This window comes from Sphaerodactylus townsendi, linkage group LG02 (genome assembly GCF_021028975.2).
Source record: "Sphaerodactylus townsendi isolate TG3544 linkage group LG02, MPM_Stown_v2.3, whole genome shotgun sequence".
NCBI lineage: Eukaryota > Metazoa > Chordata > Lepidosauria > Squamata > Sphaerodactylidae > Sphaerodactylus > Sphaerodactylus townsendi.
The window spans coordinates 88,536,595-88,554,413 of NC_059426.1; the positions used below are offsets into that span (position 1 = coordinate 88,536,595).

The window sequence follows — 17,819 nt, forward strand, 5'->3', positions numbered from 1 at the left end:
ATTCATGTTTTAATCTGAGAATGGCTGTGAAGGTCAGCAGGTGCGTGTGCTGCTACAGTAAAAATCATGAAGAAACAGTGCAGTTAAGTGGACACAGATGAGGCTGTTTCTACATAAAGACCTGCTGCTCAGCCGACATCACATTTCTGAAAAAGTAGAATCCTTCTTTGTCCATATTAGGTATAAAAACGCCTTCTAAAACCATCAAGTGATTATATCTAACATGTGGGATTTTGGTTAAAATCATTGTGTCAAATCTGCAGGAATGTTGAAGCCATGCCAGGAGTCCTGGACAGCTACCAGCTAAGAGCTGTCTTGCTGCGTGCCAGTAAAAACACTGCATTCCTGGGTCATATATAATAGCAGGAACAATAACTGCTCACAGTTTAGTCAAAGGCTCTGGCCTTGTGAAATATTATTCCTGGTTTTTAAAAAAAATATTAAAGGCCACAGTGTCATTGAGTTCAACAAAACAGTGAGCATCTTCGGTGCCCAAAATTCTCTTGCTTCGTGGTCTTTTGTTCAAATTATTCCCCTTACTGACTGCAGTGGCTGCTTTCAAGCTTGCACACTAATAACAAATGAGAAATTCAGAGCTGGAAAGCTTCTCAAAGATGGAGCTGCTTTCTTTCTCTCAACTCTGCTGCTGCAAGGGGCTGAACTAACTGACCTTTCAATTCCTTTCCAAACCTGTTATTCTGAAAACAAAACAGATACACATACAACAAAGTCAAGCCTATCAGAGTTCATGACACTGTAGACTTTAATACTATTACTATTTCTCAGCCAGTCCCTAGAATCATTCAAGTTTGAAATTTTTTTAGATATATTCTGACTCCTTCACTTCACCCATTCATGGCTTGTCACTCATACATTCAGGCTCTGTGAAAGAGTAACACTTTAGATTCAGACTTTTCTTCCTCTGCCTGCTCCTTAGAACCTTCACAGCTGTGTTTCTTCCTTACAGAATTCAAGGTGGCTTACAACATAAGTACGGCGCTCCAGTCCCTCAATCACCCTCGTTGCCCTTCTATGAACTTTTTATATTTCTTTAATATCCTTTTTGAAATGTGGCAACCAGAGCTGAACACAGAGCAGTCGCACCACTGCTTTATATAAGGGCACGACAATCTTTGCAGTTTTATTTTTTTATATAAAATAAAAAATTAGGAATAATTTCCTTATAATCCCCAGAATAGAGTTTGCCTTTTTCACAGCTGCCATGCATTGAGTTGATTATCCTATGTTGTATATGCTTTTTAATCTGTTTTTATTATTGTTTTACTGCTGTCTATGCCAATAAAGGCTTGCTTGCTTGCATTGAGTTGACATTCCCAGGGAACTATAAGACACCCCAATCCCTTTCCTGGTCTGTGACTGATAGCACTGACCCCTGTAGCGTGTATGTGAAATTTGGATTTTTTTGGCCCTATGTGCATCACTTTACATTTTGCTACATTGAACTGCATTTGCCATTTCTTAGTCCACTCACCTAATGTATAAAGGTCCGCTTGGAGCTCTTCACAATCCTTTGCGGTTCTCACCACACTACATAATTTGGTAATTAGGAAAGAGAGTTGGTGGGGAGAGAGCCATATATGTTTTGCTGGGGGGTGGGGGTGATTTGTCAGCATCATATCTCACAAATCACCCCCCAGCCCCAGCAAAACATACATGGCTCTCTCCCCACCAACTATCTTTCCTAATTTTGACCTCACACCAACCCTCTGAGGTACGGTGTTAGCCTGAGAAACAGCTCCAAGCCAGTGCAAGTGGGTATTAAGCATGTAAATCTCTCACAAATCACCCCCAGCAAAACATTTACCAAACAAATGTCAGCATCATCTCTCACAAAACACCTCCAGTGGAATCCACCCCCAAACACCATCACTTTCAATGGTGTTTAAACTAGGGAGCCTAGGTTCTTCTTTTAAATCCACCTTAAAGAGAGAGTCTGGGGTCCTCAGTTAAAACAACATTGAAAGTGATGCTGTTTTGGGGTGGATTCTCCCCCACCCTGAAACAGCATCACTTTCAATGTTTAAACTGGGGACCTCAGATTCTCCCTTTAAACCCATGCTGAAGAGGGTGGATTTAAAAGGAGAATCTGGAAAAATTTGGGGGGTGCCTGCTGTCAGAGGTGCAATTGTTAAGCTAGCAGCACCAAAATTTCAGGGTATTTTTAGGGTATCTCCTGATGATACCACCCAAGGTATTTCAGGGTATCTCCTGATGATACCACCCAGGTTTGGTGAAGTTTGGTTCAGGGGATCCAAAGTTATGGACCCTCAAAGGTGTAGCCCCCATCTCCTATTAACTCCCATTGGAAACAATAGGGTATGGGGGCACCCCCTTTGGGACCGTATAACTTTGGACCCCGTGAACCAAACCTCACCAAACTTGGGTAGTATCATCAGGATAGTCTGCTGAAAAATCCCGAAATGTTGGTGCTGCTAGCCAAAAAAGCAGCGCCCCCTGCAGGCAAAACACTGAAAAAACACTAAAAAATTCAAAACACACACAAACGAACCTGCAATTTTGGCGCCCCCCACAAGGGGGTGCCAGGGGACATTTGACACCCCACCTTGTCCCTAGGCTGATATGCCACTGCATCTGTGACAGTATATAAGTAGAAAGCGTTAAGTCTTGGATACATTCAGCCATTCTTTAGCAGTCATAGCGTTTTTTCAGCTAGATTGAAGAGCAGCAGCTCCTTAGAGACCAACAAGCTTTTTCGTATATGATATTCTGAGAATCACCGTTTCCTTTGTCAGTGTTTTTTCAGGTTACAAGCACATTGACTGGGGAATATGCCAGACATCCACTACAGAGTATCAAAGGTGATGTTTCTTCTACGGCTAGTTTCTCGCCCAGAATTATGACTAGAATCACCATGAGGAAAACATTGTACACAACCACTATCTGTAGTTCTTTACCATTCTGATACCAGGTAGCCTTTTAATGTGGTGCTTCCTATTTAACTTCTGGCATGCTGTTGTCTCTCGAAGCATCCAAGTAAGTGAAGGTTGCACAGACCAAGCAGAGAAAGAGGCAAGAGCAGAATATATATTTGAAAATGGCAGGGTGGGGGTGGGGGTGATGGGGGGAAAAAACCCTAAGTTTCTTCCCTAGCCAGCAAAAAAGTATACAGTTAAACTCAGGTATGCCCAGCTCCCACTTGAATGTCAAAACTGACTAATTTTGATTTGCTAAGATTTTTTTTAAGTGACTCTTCCATGGAGAAAGCACACACATTCACAAGTTAGAACAGCACTTGTCTTACTTTGTTAGCATACTAGAATGGGAACTGTGAAAAAAAAGTGGGAGTGCTTACTAGTAATCTTCGGCAGTATCCAAACCGTCTGCTGCCATCTTCTCCAGTCAGCATGAAAGAAAAGGTCTCACTGTAACAAAGATTATTTCAGATTTGAATACAGGCCTTCCCAGCTGGTGTTAAGATTCACTTCGCTTTCCTTTCAATTCATCAAAATGTTTGACAGGTCTGGAGTCATGTTCCAGACAAACAAACTTGTGGTTTTGTCCCACAACCCTGGTGTAGCTCTGACATTAAATAAAGAATTTTTCCTAATTCTATGCATGTGTCAAAGATTACTCAAAATGAGAAGTCAGGGCAAAGCAGTACTAGTATATCCTCTTTAGAAATTAATTAATTTCTTCCCATTCCTTTGCCTTGCAACTATAGAACAAAGGACCCCACTTATACTGCTTACTAGGAAGACAGTGTAAGCAGTAGGGTATCAGCCAAACTAAACATTAAGATTTATTGCATAGTATATCTTTCTAAGACAGCACCACTTCAGAAGGCATCAGCGGCAAACTAGACATGAAGGAGGGGATGCAGGATCAGAATCGCCTCTGTTTGTATTTTAGAGCCTCATAGCAGATGTCTAAAGAGCCAGATTGATGGAGAAGGCACTGCTGGAGAAGGGAGTATTAACCCTTCACTTCTGAATTATTTCCTTGACCTAAATTGCTTCAAGAGGCTGCTACTAGCTCCATGGAGGGATAACAGACAGGTCCAGCAGTGGTGAAAATGACCAAAAACTAACTGTGGGATTCTGATTAAACATTTCAGTCACACCTGCGTATGGCCGAGCCTTATGGCAATGTTGTAATACAAGCAGTCCACTTATGTCATTGCTTTCAGGATGGTTTACCTGTTGTAGTCAGCCACTGGATTCCAGTCCTTGGCATCTGGAAAACAAAACTGGGGGATGGCCTTGAGCCTTTCTTCTGCTTCGCGGACTTGTTTCGTGGGCCTCTCTAGCTGTGTTTGAAGAGATCAATGTGAGCTGATTCTTTTTTAGCTCTAAATAAGGGCCATTGCCAAAATACATGATATGCCCAACAGATGGTAGGCTGTAGATGGCCAACCTGACTCTCAGACGTACATCAGAGGAACTCACTTTAAGCAGTGTTAAAAAAACTTGTTTGCTTTGCACTGGGCAATTAACTAAAAGGAGAAAGTCCCGAAAATCATAGTTGGTGTGGACAATAATTTTGTATATTTTGAATTTTGTATATTTTGAAATTAGATAGATTAGATAGATTAGATAGATTAGATAGATTAGATTAGGTAGGTAGGTAGGTAGGTAGGTAGATAGGTAGATAGGTAGATAGGTAGATAGGTAGATAGGTAGATAGATAGATAGATAGATAGATAGATAGATAGATAGATAGATAGATAGATAGATAGATAGATAGATAGATAGATAGATAGATAGATAGATAGATAGATAGATAGATAGATAGATAGATAGATAGATAGATAGATAGATAGATAGATAGATAGATAGGCAAACATGTATATTTTGAAATACACAAAGTCACAGTAGTTCCAAAAATAGAAGGTACAAAATACACAATAGAACACAAAGTGCTATTTTATTTAGACTAATAGCCATGAGCCTGACAATCTTTGTCCTGAGAGTATGTAGTTGAGCATTGTACATATCAATAGGAAATCCAGGAAATGACAAGTTTTCAGGATAAAACGAAGCATGACACCAGTTGTTGGGTTAGATTCCACTGATGAGAGGCAGCTTTTGCCAATTCCCCCCTCCAGCTGCTGACATTCAGCACCCCCCCCCCCCATGCTATTCTTGGGAGTCCATTGTCCCTCATGAGCAGCAAATCTGGAAGCATTAGGGGATGCAGTGGGAGGAGAATAGCGAGAAAATGGATGAAGAACCAGGATAATAGCTTGCCAGTACATCCAGTGTGATGTACTGGTTAGGAAAGTCACCATGGTGTAGAAGTAATGTTAGGCCATTTTCACATGGTCAAATATCCCAAGGTGAGCTGAGCATGGAAAATATCCCTGTGCAGTCGGGAATTCCGCACGGCTCCCGAAGCTGCACAGGGTCTGCCCCAGTGTTCCCCGGCGATATTTACCTTAGCCCGGGATTTTCAAAAATCGCCAGTTTGGAGGTTCTTTTTAAAAATCCTGGTGTGATGCAGCTTGTGCCTGTGCCATGCAAAAACCAATCAGGAGCAGGACCAGTTTATTTTTCCTGCCCAGTCGGCTGATCTTCCCACCTGACGTTCATTCAAGCTGCCACTCAAAAACAGCAGCCAATCAGAATGCAGGATACCAGGCAAGCTCACAGGTGCTTGCAGCTGCCACTCAAAAGCAACAGCCAATCAGAACATTCACTTGATCTATTTTCCTCAGTAAATTGATTTATTTGAAATCAATTAGCAGACCTATTCACTAGTTTTCTCCCTCTGCCAGCAAAATCTTATTTTAAACCATTAAAAACACAGATGAGTGTCTTCCATTCCCACAGCACATACACAAAAACACCAATCAGGGGCAGACCAAGTGTACTGTTCCCAACCAGCTGGCTGATCTCCCTTCCTGATGTCCATTCAAGCTGCCACTCAAAAACAACAGCCAATCAGAACACAGGACACTGGGCATGCTCAGAAATACTTCCGAAGCAAATACAGAAGTCCAGGTCATGTGGAGCAAACTGGAGCACTGCTAACTCTGCTCGTGGGCAGAAGCAGATGCATATGCAGAAACCAGGATAAAATAGCCCAGGTAGAAATGATCCCAGCTCAACCCCGGTGAAATTGTGCCATGCAAAAATGGCCTCAAACTAGGAGCTGGGAGATATGTGTTCAAATCATTACTCTGCTGTGGAAGCTTGCTGGGTGACCTTGGGCCACTCACATACTGTCAATCTAATCTAAAATTGGGGAAAGGAGAATGATGTAAACCACTTCAATTCAACAAACAATTGTCATTTTCAGTGACAACCCAATAATCAGCAGCAATCCCAGCTGCCTCTTCACTTACGCTTTTTAATGATTTCTAACATAAACTCATTTCGACCATGTGCAAAATCCAATCATATGAAAATGTACAGAGGAGTAACTAAGCTTGAGCAATACCAAAAAAATGCAGGAAATTTTGGATTTGGCTTGATTCGGCTGTAAAATTATTGGTATAGCCGAATCAGCCAAATCCCTGATTTGGTATACCCGAATTCATTCAGGTATACTGAAAAATTCAGGTCTGTTAGCATTTTTTGGCATTTTAAGTGGGTTTTTTGTTTTTTGGCCTGAAGGGGGCGCATTTTTAAGCTAGCAGCACCACAATTTCAGGGTACCTTCAGGATAATCTCCTGAAGATAGCATCCTGGTTTCATGAGGTTTGGTTCAGAGGGCCCAAAGTTATGGACCCCCAAGGGGGTGCCCCACCCCCCATTGTTTCCAATGGGAGCTAATAGGAGATGGGGGCTACCCCTTTGAGAGTCCATAACTTTTGACCCTCTGAACCAAACTTCACAAAACCTGGGGGGGGGCTATCTTCAGAAGCGTCTCCTGAAGTTACCCTGAATCTTCGGTGCTGCTAGCTTAAAAATGCACCCCTGATAGGCCCCCAAATTTTCCACAGATTCTCTGTTCTGAACTGGCTCCATTGCAGCCAATGGGGAATTTCTGGGTATGTAAGCAAGGTGCACATTTTTCAAGGTACAGGCACCAAACTTTCAGGGTGGCTGCAGGAGATACTCCTGGCAAGAGTACCCAAGTTTGGTAAAGCTTGGTTCAGGGGGTTCAATTTATGGACCCCCAGAAAGTTAGGGCCCATCTCCTACCATCCACCAAAGATAGTTCATGGAACCTGAGTGGTATCATCAAGAGAATCTCCTGAAGATACAAAGAAAGTTTGGTGCCTCTACCTTGAAAAGTGAAAGTGTGCAACCTACAGAAATTCCCCATTGGCTGCAATGGAGCCAGTTCAGAGCAGATAATCTCCTAGGCTCTTCAACAAGTTCTACCGTATTTACCCAAATATAAGACAGTGTCTTATATTAATTTTTGCTCCCAAAGATGTGCTATGTCTTATTTTCAGGGGATGTCTTATTTTTCTGTGATCTGTTCGTCGGGCATGCTTCCAAACAAAAACGTTGCTATGTCTTACTTTCGGGGGATGCCTTATATTTCACACTTCAGCAAAACCATTACTATGTCTTATTTTTAGGGGATGTCTTATAAATCGGGGAAACAGGGTATTGTGGGGAAAAATAATGGTTTTTCCCCCCATAGACTTCAATGGGGCTTGCTCCCTTTAAATCCTCTGCCCTAATCCACACTGAAAGAACACTTTCCACGTTGTTTAAAGGGAGCCTCTGTTCTTTCAGTGTGGATTGGGGCAGAGGATTTAAAGGGAGTAAGGCTCCTGGGGGAAGGCTACTGCCAAGCCCAGGCTCCTGTTACTGTAGTTTTGCTGATGAATATGTCTGCAGAGATAAGGAGCTACTCCATCGCATTGCCAAGCCAAATTGGGCCTGATTCGGCTGTTTGGCCTAGGGGTAACTTCTGTGGCAATTATTTCCCACAAAAGAATTGCCAAATCCAACTTTCTTTCCAAAGCAGTTCAAGGCCTTTCTGAATTGGAAGGGGGTGTGTAGAGTCAGGTATTAAGAATGGTGCACCATTAGGAAAATATGGCACAGTGTCCATTTGCTCAGTCCCTGGCCTTTGCAAAGTGATGTTTTTTAATTGTGCATGCATTCAGCTCCCAGGCTGAGATTCATAAACATGTCCACAGCAAACAGACCAAATAACATATTTCTTGCTTTTACCTTAGGAAACTGATATGTAACTTCAGGTAGATGTGTATTTTTTGAGGGTTTCTTCTTTAAGGAAACTACTACAAAATATTCAAACAATTCACGTTCCTGCCACTCAATCAGCTCAAGTTCCAAGGTCCGGTAACTGGGGGCTCTCTTCAGCACTGACTGGATGTGCACAAGGCGTTGGGTATGAGCTAGTGTACCAAAACAACAAGAAACATCAGTTAGCCTTCTGAGTGCTGACTTCTCATAGATCTCCCAAAGTCCTATGCTGTAAGGCCCCAATGTGGTGCCCGTGGGTGCCATGGTACCCACCAACATGTTTTCTGGAACTCGTGAAGCATATTTAGGAACAGGGTGGGATCAGGTAGAGCTGTAGCTCAGCAAGGATTCTGAATGGCTATTGGAGATTTGATTGGCTGTGCAAACTTTTAAAAATGTTGCTTTGGCAACAACTGACAGCACAAGAACCTTCACTGTGTGATAGAAATAATGCTATGGCAATCATTTTGTGGCTGGCTACCCACCCACCCCCACTTAAGAAGTCATTTTGGGTAATCAAAGGACTGTCTTATCCCGTATATTCCTGCTCATGAACTAAGATCACAGGAAGAGTCCCTCTTGACTGTCTCATAGACCAAAGAAGCTTGCTTAGTGGGTACACAAGAGACAACCTTTTCAGTGGAAGTCCCACCATTATGGAATAACTTGCCCAGAGAGGTGGGCCTGGGAAGATTGTTTCATACATCTCAATCTTTAGGAGGCAGCTGAAGCCAGTTTTATGCATGACAACATTTGACTAGTTTCAGTTCTATTGCCCACCAGCAGTTTTAAACTGTTGTTGTTGAATTGGTGGTTTATATGTATTTTATTGTGTTTTGCTGCTGTTTGTATGATAAACAACCTTGAGTTCCTGTGAGATAGAAAGGCATGTTGGAAATAAATGCAAATAGTAAAATGAATGCTCATAAATCACATTAAGCATTATGTATTAAAGTGAGAGTTACGTGTATTAAGGCTTTATATTATAACAATTACTTATTTTAGTTAAACTCTATCACAAGGTCCACATGTCTCTTAACAGACAGTTTAAACATTTGGAAACAGAAAAACTAGACAAAACACAGCCCTCTCAAGGGAAGCAACTTTCACTGAGTCTGTATAACACCAGCTGCACAGAATGCAGTAAAGCCATAAAGCCAGATTGATGTCCTTTCAGATTTCATTCTATCTCATTACTAGTATTCCTCTGGCAAACCTGCCCTGCTATGATCTATGTAGGCTCATTCCAAAATAAAGTACATATTTCCTATCGTGACTCAGGAGATTGTGAGATGATGTGTATATGTAGGGGCCCTTGTTACAGAGAACAAGTTCATGCTGGGCCCAGAGAAAATATATTTGGGTCCCGAATAAGACCAAAACAACGAGACTTGAGACAATAATTTCTAAGAAAGATCAAAATTGTTTCAGAAGCTTCCCACAGGTTTTGCTTTTTCTCCATTTCTGCCTCTGTTCAAACAAGTTTTGTACTTTTCTGAAGCAACATAAAGAAATACCATGTACCAAATGGGAAGGTAGACTAACACAAGCAGAAATTTCTATTCCAAATGACTTATAATTATTTAGAGCAAAAATCATTTCCCCGGTCTGACTATGCTGGTGTTTAGCAGGTAGAAGATAAAGCATGCTGGGCTTCTTACCTTTAAACCTGTCATCTGAATCGCTCTCACTCTCACTGTTCTCATCTGTAATAGAGGTACAGATTCTATTGTTAAAAAAACTTTAGACATGCTGTTATTATTCAGGGATTTACTAGACAGATATGTGGTAAATGAGTTACTAAGGTGGAGATGGTTTATTCTTAAGAACATGTTGGACATATATAAATTGGCAAACTGAAAAAAGTATATTTTGGCTGTTATTTCACGGCAAAATTGCATAGTTGTTAGCCAGGAATTCTTCATGGTCCCTGAAGCTGCAGAGGGTCTGCCCTTGTGTTGCACCGCCATTTTCCCTTTTCCCAGCGACTTTCAAAAACCGTCAAATTGGAGGTTCTTTTGAAATGCCCCTTTGTGACTCCACTTGCCCCTGTGTGTTTCCACTGCCGTGAAAAACACCACAGCAGCAGAACCGGGGCCATTTTTCCCACCTCATTGCTCTGACCCCCACTGAAATGTGAGTTTGAGAGAGTGGGCACACTTCCAATCGTGGCACCCTCTACCACCACCACCACCCCCTGTCTAAAATGTGTGTTGCGTGTATTACATGAGTTACATGTATTAAGGCTTTATATTATAACAATTACTTATTTTAGTTAAACTCTACCACAGGGTCCACATGTCTCTTAACGGACAGTTTAAACTGAATTCATGAATTCATGAATTAAATTTCATGAATAAGTTTCAGGATACAAGGAAAGATGCTCTACACTCTGTGGCAATTGCAGTGGCAACACCAGTGTTGTCAGTGTCTCCTGCAGTAAGCATGTAAAGTATGAGTGTTCTAAATAGAGACACAGGTTGGGGGACCCTAGCTGGCTGCCGTTCTCTGGTGTAGCATATTTACTGTGTGTTGACCAACGTGCGTCTGCCCTTGTATGTCAGGTTTGGGGAAAACTGATGTAATAAAACCAGTTAAGAAATATTTGTAACTTCTTTAACAAGAGATGGATGTTCAATATTTTCTCCCAAGACCAAAAGGTTTTCAAGGTATACCTCGAAGTGATGCTGTTTCAATACTGGACATTGAAAGCTTTTTCAATCTTTTTTTCCCTCTTTTTGCACTAAAGATAGAATTGATCCTTTGTACAAGCTGTAAAAGAAGAGGACATCCATTACTTCAGAATACATTTGGTGAACATACAGTCTTCACAAATGTATATATTATTTACTTATTGTTCTTTGATATGATCTAACAATAACCATCAGAAATAGTTTCATATTTTTAGAAAATCCCCCCCCCCCCAGCCTGGCTTCACGTGACAAGTGCTTCCAAGGTCAAATTTATGGGGTTTGAAAATGTCAAAAATGAAACGTAATAGGGACTGGGCAGTAAGGACATTCACCAAGCTTGCTCTGTTTTCAAAGCAAACTAGTTGTCACAATCCAAATTTTCTCATTTTGCAAGTTGTCAAATTAGGTCATAGAATTTGTCTACAAGCTGTGGTCACTTTAGCATCATATCTAGCAACAGCATAAGAACTGTTGCCCAAAGTCTGACCAGTGGGTCTGCACAATGTCACAGCTAGAGCAGCGGGATACCCACCCACAGGGGCGTAGATACCATGGGGACATGTGGCAACAAATGTCCCAGGCACCCACTATTTGATCACATGGGGGCACAGAAAAATGTGGGTTCGTTTGTATTTTTTAATACATTTTTAGTGTTTTTACTTTGTCAGCCAGCAGGGGGCACTGTTTTTAGGCTAGCGGCAACAAAATTTCAGGCTGTCATCAGGTGACACTCCTGATGATACCAACCAGGTTTGGTGAAGTTTGATTAAGGGAGTTCAAAGTTATGGACCCCCAAAGGGGGTGTCCCATCCCCCATTGTTTCCAATGGTAGCTAATGGAAGAGAGACAGAGAGAAGTTTGTTATAAGAGAAGTCTGGACACAGTGTAGAACAGACTTCTCTCTGCGAAACACCTCTGAAGATGCCAGCCACAGATGCAAGTGAAACTTTAGGAACAAGTTCTACCAGACCATGGTAACGCAGCCCAGAAAACTCACAACAACCAACATTGAAAGTGATGCTGTTTGGGGGGGGGGGGGAATCTACCCTGAAACATAGAGCCCAGATTCTCCCTTCAGGTGGATTTAAAAGGAGAATCTGGGCTCCCTTGTCTAAACAGTATTGTAAGTGTTGCTGTTTGGGGGTGGGGTGGGGGGAATCTACCTGTAAACAGCATCACTTTCAATGTTGTTTAAACTAGAGAGGCCAGATTCTCCCTTTAAGGTGGATTTAGAAGAAGAATCTGGGTTCTCTAGGAAAATCTGGGCTCTCTAGTTTACACAACATTGAAAGTGATGCTGTTTACAGGTGGATTCTCCCTTTAAGGAGAATCTGGGCTTTCTAGTCTAAACAACATTAAAAGTGATGCTGTTTCAGGATGTTTCAGCCCCCCCTCCCCAAAAACAGCATCACTTTCAATGTTGTGTAAACTAGGGAGCCCTGGGTGTGATGGACTTACACCATAAAGGTGGTGTAAGTCCATTAAGCCCAATGGGCACATCCCAAAAGCAGGAAGGGTTCTTTTTGCATTTTTAGCCTCCTAGTGCTGCTGGGAAGCCTCTTTGTGGGCAGTGGGCTGCAGCCAGATGCCCAGCCGATTGGATGGGACTGCTTCTCAGACCCTCGAGTCTGGAAATAACAGAGACTGTAGATTCGTTCTAAGACCTTTATTCCAGAATACGAAAGGTGATTCATTCTAAGATCTTTATTCCAGAATACGAAAGCCCCGCGCTCAGATTCATCTCCTATAATCCCCGGGTCCCCTCTGCCCCCCCCTCCCCACCAAATGGGCAAACTCTACAAGCAGTAAAACGGGTCCCCCCTGCCAAGCTGTACTGACAGGGTAGTCCTGACACTGCCCATGTTTTATTTCTGGCCTACTGGTCTAATGTTTTATTGCTATATTTACAGCTACAGATTTTACGGATGAATGGCATGTAGTCCTAATATAATGATTATTAATGTTCTTATTGACTTTAACTTTGTCACACCATAAATAAGAATGACATCCAGATCTCAAACTATATCCCTCCAGTTTCAGCAATCTTCTGTATCTCAATATAATCCATTCTTTCAGCAAAATCTGGTAAACCTAGACATCCCTTTTCTTTTTCCTGTTAAGATTTTATATTTAATCAGCGATTTCTTCCCTTAGCAAACAAAATTTCCTATCTCCTGCTGCTATAGCTTAAATTGAGCATTATTAGAATATGAATGGAGGTGGTGATGGCCACTAACCTGGATAGCTTTAAAAAGGGCTTGGACAGATTTATGGAGGAGAAGTCGATCTATGGCTACCAATCTTGATCCTCCTTGATCTGAGATTGCAAATGCCTTAGCAGACCAGGTGCTTGGGAGCAGCAGCAGAAGAAGGCCATTGCTTTCACATCCTGCATGTGAGCTCCCAAAGGCACCTGGTGGGCCACTGCGAGTAACAGAGTGCTGGACTAGATGGACTCTGGTCTGATCCAGCAGGCTCTTTCTTATGTTCTTATGTTCTAATGTTTTGCTGCAGAAAACAGGGAACAGAATGCTCTCTCTGTGCCCAGGCCAGGCTGAAACACAAGACAAGACTCATTTATTTACCTTAAACTCTAGTCATCTATATCCAAGTTATTCTTTATCACCCATAGCAAAAGTAAAACAAAATCTTCAGGACTGGTGTGTAGCTGCAAGACCACAGCAGGCACCATTACCTTTGGGACCCTCCTGGGCCTGCGAGTGGACAGAAGTTCACTTGTTGTACTCAGACTATCTTCATTCAGGCTGGAGGGAGAGGAGGCCATGCTGAGCTGGGCAAGCAGCAGCATGTCATCATGGCTGTGCCTCTTGGGCAATCGTGGCAGGCGATGGCTTTTCCTTTCTGACCAGTTCCCAATTCTTAGAGATTGGCTGCTGGGCTTTGAAGGCAGCTGAGAGATAAAGGAAGGAAGAAGACAGAGTTAGCAGTTCCAGCTGTAGAGTTGTACTAGCAAAAGCAAGTTATGCTAAGGCTGAAGAAACTTTAGTAAAATAAACTGAACAGCTTCCAATGGTATCAAATAAGGAGGCCTAGTTAGACAGAATTGCCTTTCCATCCACATCTTCATTCTGCCATTAGCACAAGGCACAGCCTTTTCGCAGGTCAGATTATGGGTCTCTCTAGCCCACCACTCCCTACTTCAGCAGGCAGACTCAAATAGATGTCCTATCCAGTCCTGTTATCTGAGATCTTTAACTGGAGATGCTGTGGATTAGACCCAGGACTTCACACTTGCAAAACGTGTTCTCTGCCTTTGAATTAAAGCCCCTTGGAATGAACTCCAGGATAATGCTTCAGTTCTTACATCTTAGTTATATGGTATGACAGTATAGAGTCTTCTTGCTAAGTTTCTGCATAACTAATACTGTAGACCTAAGACTGTAACTGTGAGCAGCAGCAGCTTTTACAAGTTCCTCCTGCCTTTCAAAAAAGCGTAAAAGTCATTCTACCCCTGAGGTGAAGAGTCCTCATTCCCATTGCTAGAAAACTGTGTGGGTTCTGGTTTTGTATGATCAGAATAGGCATGAAGGGGGGCCCCTTTCCGCCCTAATGAGGACTCAAGGACTCCCTTGAGATCACTTGTGAGGCCTCATGGATTCCCAGGCTTGAGTCTGAGAAACGCTGCTATAAAGGGATAGTGAGTGGAACAATGTTCTGATGCCAGTTGTCACTGGTATCTCAGGATCACCTATAATTTTTCTGGAAAAGCAGCTTAAGTCTATCACCTATTTATACATGAATGACCTAACAGGAATGTTACCCTTGTGCTTCTTTTATGTTTTCATGAAGGATATTACACTGTATTACATGCTATCTGCAATCATAAATTTATTTTAGCTTGCAGGTGATTATGGAAAAGGAATGATAGCTACCAGATGTCCCACAAGCAGTACCTGACTTGCTATTGTTCAGTAGCCCTTAGTAGTAGATGCTTAGTAGGGGAGGATGAGGCTTGGAAGTGATGTCACGCCACTCTAAGAATCAGCAGACACTCTAGGTTGGATTCCACACTGCAGATTTATGATGAGTTGCAATTGTTATAAATGAATTCACTTTCCATTTATAAAAAGGGAAAACTAGTTCATTTATAATGACTGCAACTTATTATAACTATGCTGTGCGAAATCCACTTAGGGTAAGCTCTATGGTAAATTACACCCCATGTCCCCATCCTCTAGTATGCCACTGGCTGACAACCTACATCGTGTCTTCATATGAAAGTAACTTGAAAAGTTTGCAGAGGGAAACACTGCATTTTCCCACAAATAAAATCAGTATTTTAAATGTTCGGAAAACACTATAGCCTTTCAATAAAACTTCTGCCTTGCAGAAGCTAAAAGGACTGTTAACTCCATGAAACAAATGCATCATTGTATGTTTTATGTTTTTGGAATTACAGCCTGTTCCAAGTATTCACACTATCTGAGGATAGGCAAGCAGTGGTGCCATCCTTAAGGAATTTCTCACCTACAGAAGCCAAACTGCATAGCTTGAAGAAAGAAAACTAGTAAAAACTGTGCTGTTTAAAAAACTACTTACAATTTGCTGATAGCTATTACTTACAACTGTCCTGGTTGGTTTATTCTTTGTTTTTAGATAATCATATTGCTTTTGCTTTCATTGTATATATTGTATGTATGCATGTATGTATGCATGCATGTATGTATGTATGCATGCATGCATGTATGTATATGTGTGTGTATACACATACACATATACATACACATACACACATACATACATACACACACACATACATACATACATACACATATATGTGTGTGTGTGTGTATACATTATATACAATATAATATTGTAATAATCTGTAAACTACTAACTGTATCCACTTACCAGCTACAAGGTATGCCAAACTTTCAGAATAAAGTGTACTTGGTTGAACAGAAAACAAGACTATGCAAAAAGGCCTTATGTCTTTTTAAAAAAGGCCTTGTCCCATAGTGTGGGATAAAATATTTGCAACTATTGCTTGCCCCAGACCAAATACAGATCCAAGATTCCCAGAGTTGGGAATGGAGCACACACACTGAAACATAATATCCTGTATCTAAAATTACCTGTGCTCCTGACAGATACCTATCTTACTTGTGGGTAGGGGTGGGGGGGTGGAAATATACTCTGAACACATACAAAAGCTCAATTCACAACCAAATGCTGGTTCAAAGCAAAACTCATTTCTCATATGTCAAGATTTTTCAGTGAGTCAAAAATATTTCATATCTTTACATTCTTTTCTCCAATACAGTGATTTGAATGACTGTGGTGGAAGGTGTCATCAAGTCACAGATGACTTCTGATGACTCATTGGGTTTTCAAGGCAAGAGCCGTTCAGAGGTAGTTTGCCACTGAAATAAACCTTGACTTCCCTGGTGGTCTCATATCTAATTACTAACCAGGGCTGACCTTGCTTAATTCTGAGATCTGATGAGGTCCAACTAGCCTGGACCATCCAGGTCAGGGCCAATTTAGATCATAGCTGCTCTCATTTTAATGAAATTTGCCTGGAATAGAGTTACACTGAAACTAATCGGATATTTCTTCATAAACATGTTTAAAATGAAGGGGATTTACATATAAGTAGAAAAATGGGTTTGGAAAATAAGACTAATAAATCAACCAGCTAAGGAAAATCTTCCTGGGTCATATCACTTTCTGCCATTATTTTTAGCACCATAATAAATGTAAATATTTGAGAACCCTGCATAACATTTAACAGACAGAGAATAAAGAAACTTGCAAGGTCGGTCTATCCTCTACTAAAGAATAGTAACCCATTCAATAAGTTACCAAGAAACAATTCTAAGAGTGCTGATACATTAAGTACAATAATGTCATAGTACAATTTAAGGAACAATGAACATTTTTAGAAAATAAATGCAAAGTAGCATGTGAACTGTGGTTGTTTAATGCACATATTTAAAAAGGTTTTAACATCTTGCCATTTAAACATTCCCAGTTACTTTACAGATACAGTTTTACAGTTACAGTTTTAGCTAAGATCCTGTGCTTGGTACTTTTATGGAAGGAAACAAATGAAAGATGTTGCCATTTAGTATATGCTCTGAACAGAGCCTTGCACATTAAGACAAGGAGTGTTACCTGTGGAGGTGTTGTGTACTTCCTGTCCTGCGGAGTCCACATCCTGTGCAAAGAATCTAGGGAACTCTCAGACAACTGCTGGGATTTTCTGCTTGCATGACGGCCTTTTAGCTCCACATCCTCATACGGGTTTTCCTTGGGTGAATCTCCTTTGCAATTTTTATTAAGAAAAACAGATAGGAATGTTTTTTTTAAAAAAAATCATGTGAACCAAGTGAAATGCTTACAGAAAAACTCCTTAGTTTCCAGTGTGACTCATCCTTCTTCTAACTGCAGCTGGAAATACTTGGAGTAGATTTTGGCTATGAAAGACAGTGGTTCTTTTTAATGTAGAAGTTTCACGAGACTGCCTCTACAGTTTTATATTCAGTGCTTGTTAAAAAAAAAGAACAAAAACACAACTACTTTAAGGAGAACCAGACAACTTGCTGAATCAGTCTCTCTCACAGAAAAGGAATTGTACCGGCCTGTTCTCACAAAACTATAACCCTCTTGCTATATCTTTTACTGTTATCTCAGCTCTGCCTGCCTAATGCCCAGGAGGTAAAGGATGAAATGTATTTAATGCAAACAAGGACAGGGGGATGCAAAGGTATATTCCTGATGAGGACAAGGAAAGGCTGTCATTTACCTGCCTCTGTCACTTTATACCACATTCATGTTGCTTTCTCTCTTTGATGGATTCTGCACAGCAAATGTATAATGGGTTGTAGGAAGGAACTCATTTTCCTTTATCCCATTCACATGCATGCTGTTCAGCAGCTATTGGAGCCCATGGAAACAATCCGGGTTGCTTTCATGCCTTCACACGGAGACACTTCTCTCTTCTTTTTAATGT

The 17,819-nt window shown here is 41.3% G+C and overlaps 1 protein-coding gene across 6 annotated transcripts in view; it reads right to left on the reverse strand.

Annotated features, from left to right (window-relative positions):
- DENND2B (DENN domain containing 2B) overlaps nt 1-17,819 on the reverse strand; it is a 170,568-nt gene that overhangs the window by 35,207 nt on the left and 117,542 nt on the right. For 5 of the 6 annotated variants that reach the window (XM_048485076.1, XM_048485075.1, XM_048485073.1 and 2 more), the window contains 7 exons: nt 16,982-17,130; nt 13,539-13,754; nt 10,826-10,922; nt 9,812-9,856; nt 8,118-8,302; nt 4,179-4,288; nt 3,335-3,404 (listed from right to left, as the gene is read on the reverse strand). In XM_048485076.1, the coding sequence (XP_048341033.1) occupies nt 3,335-3,404; nt 4,179-4,288; nt 8,118-8,302; nt 9,812-9,856; nt 10,826-10,922; nt 13,539-13,754; nt 16,982-17,023 (765 nt within the window). In that variant the 5' untranslated portion in view covers nt 17,024-17,130. The remainder of the gene's footprint in view (nt 1-3,334; nt 3,405-4,178; nt 4,289-8,117; nt 8,303-9,811; nt 9,857-10,825; nt 10,923-13,538; nt 13,755-16,981; nt 17,131-17,819) is intronic. The other variant, XM_048485074.1, reaches the window with a different exon arrangement.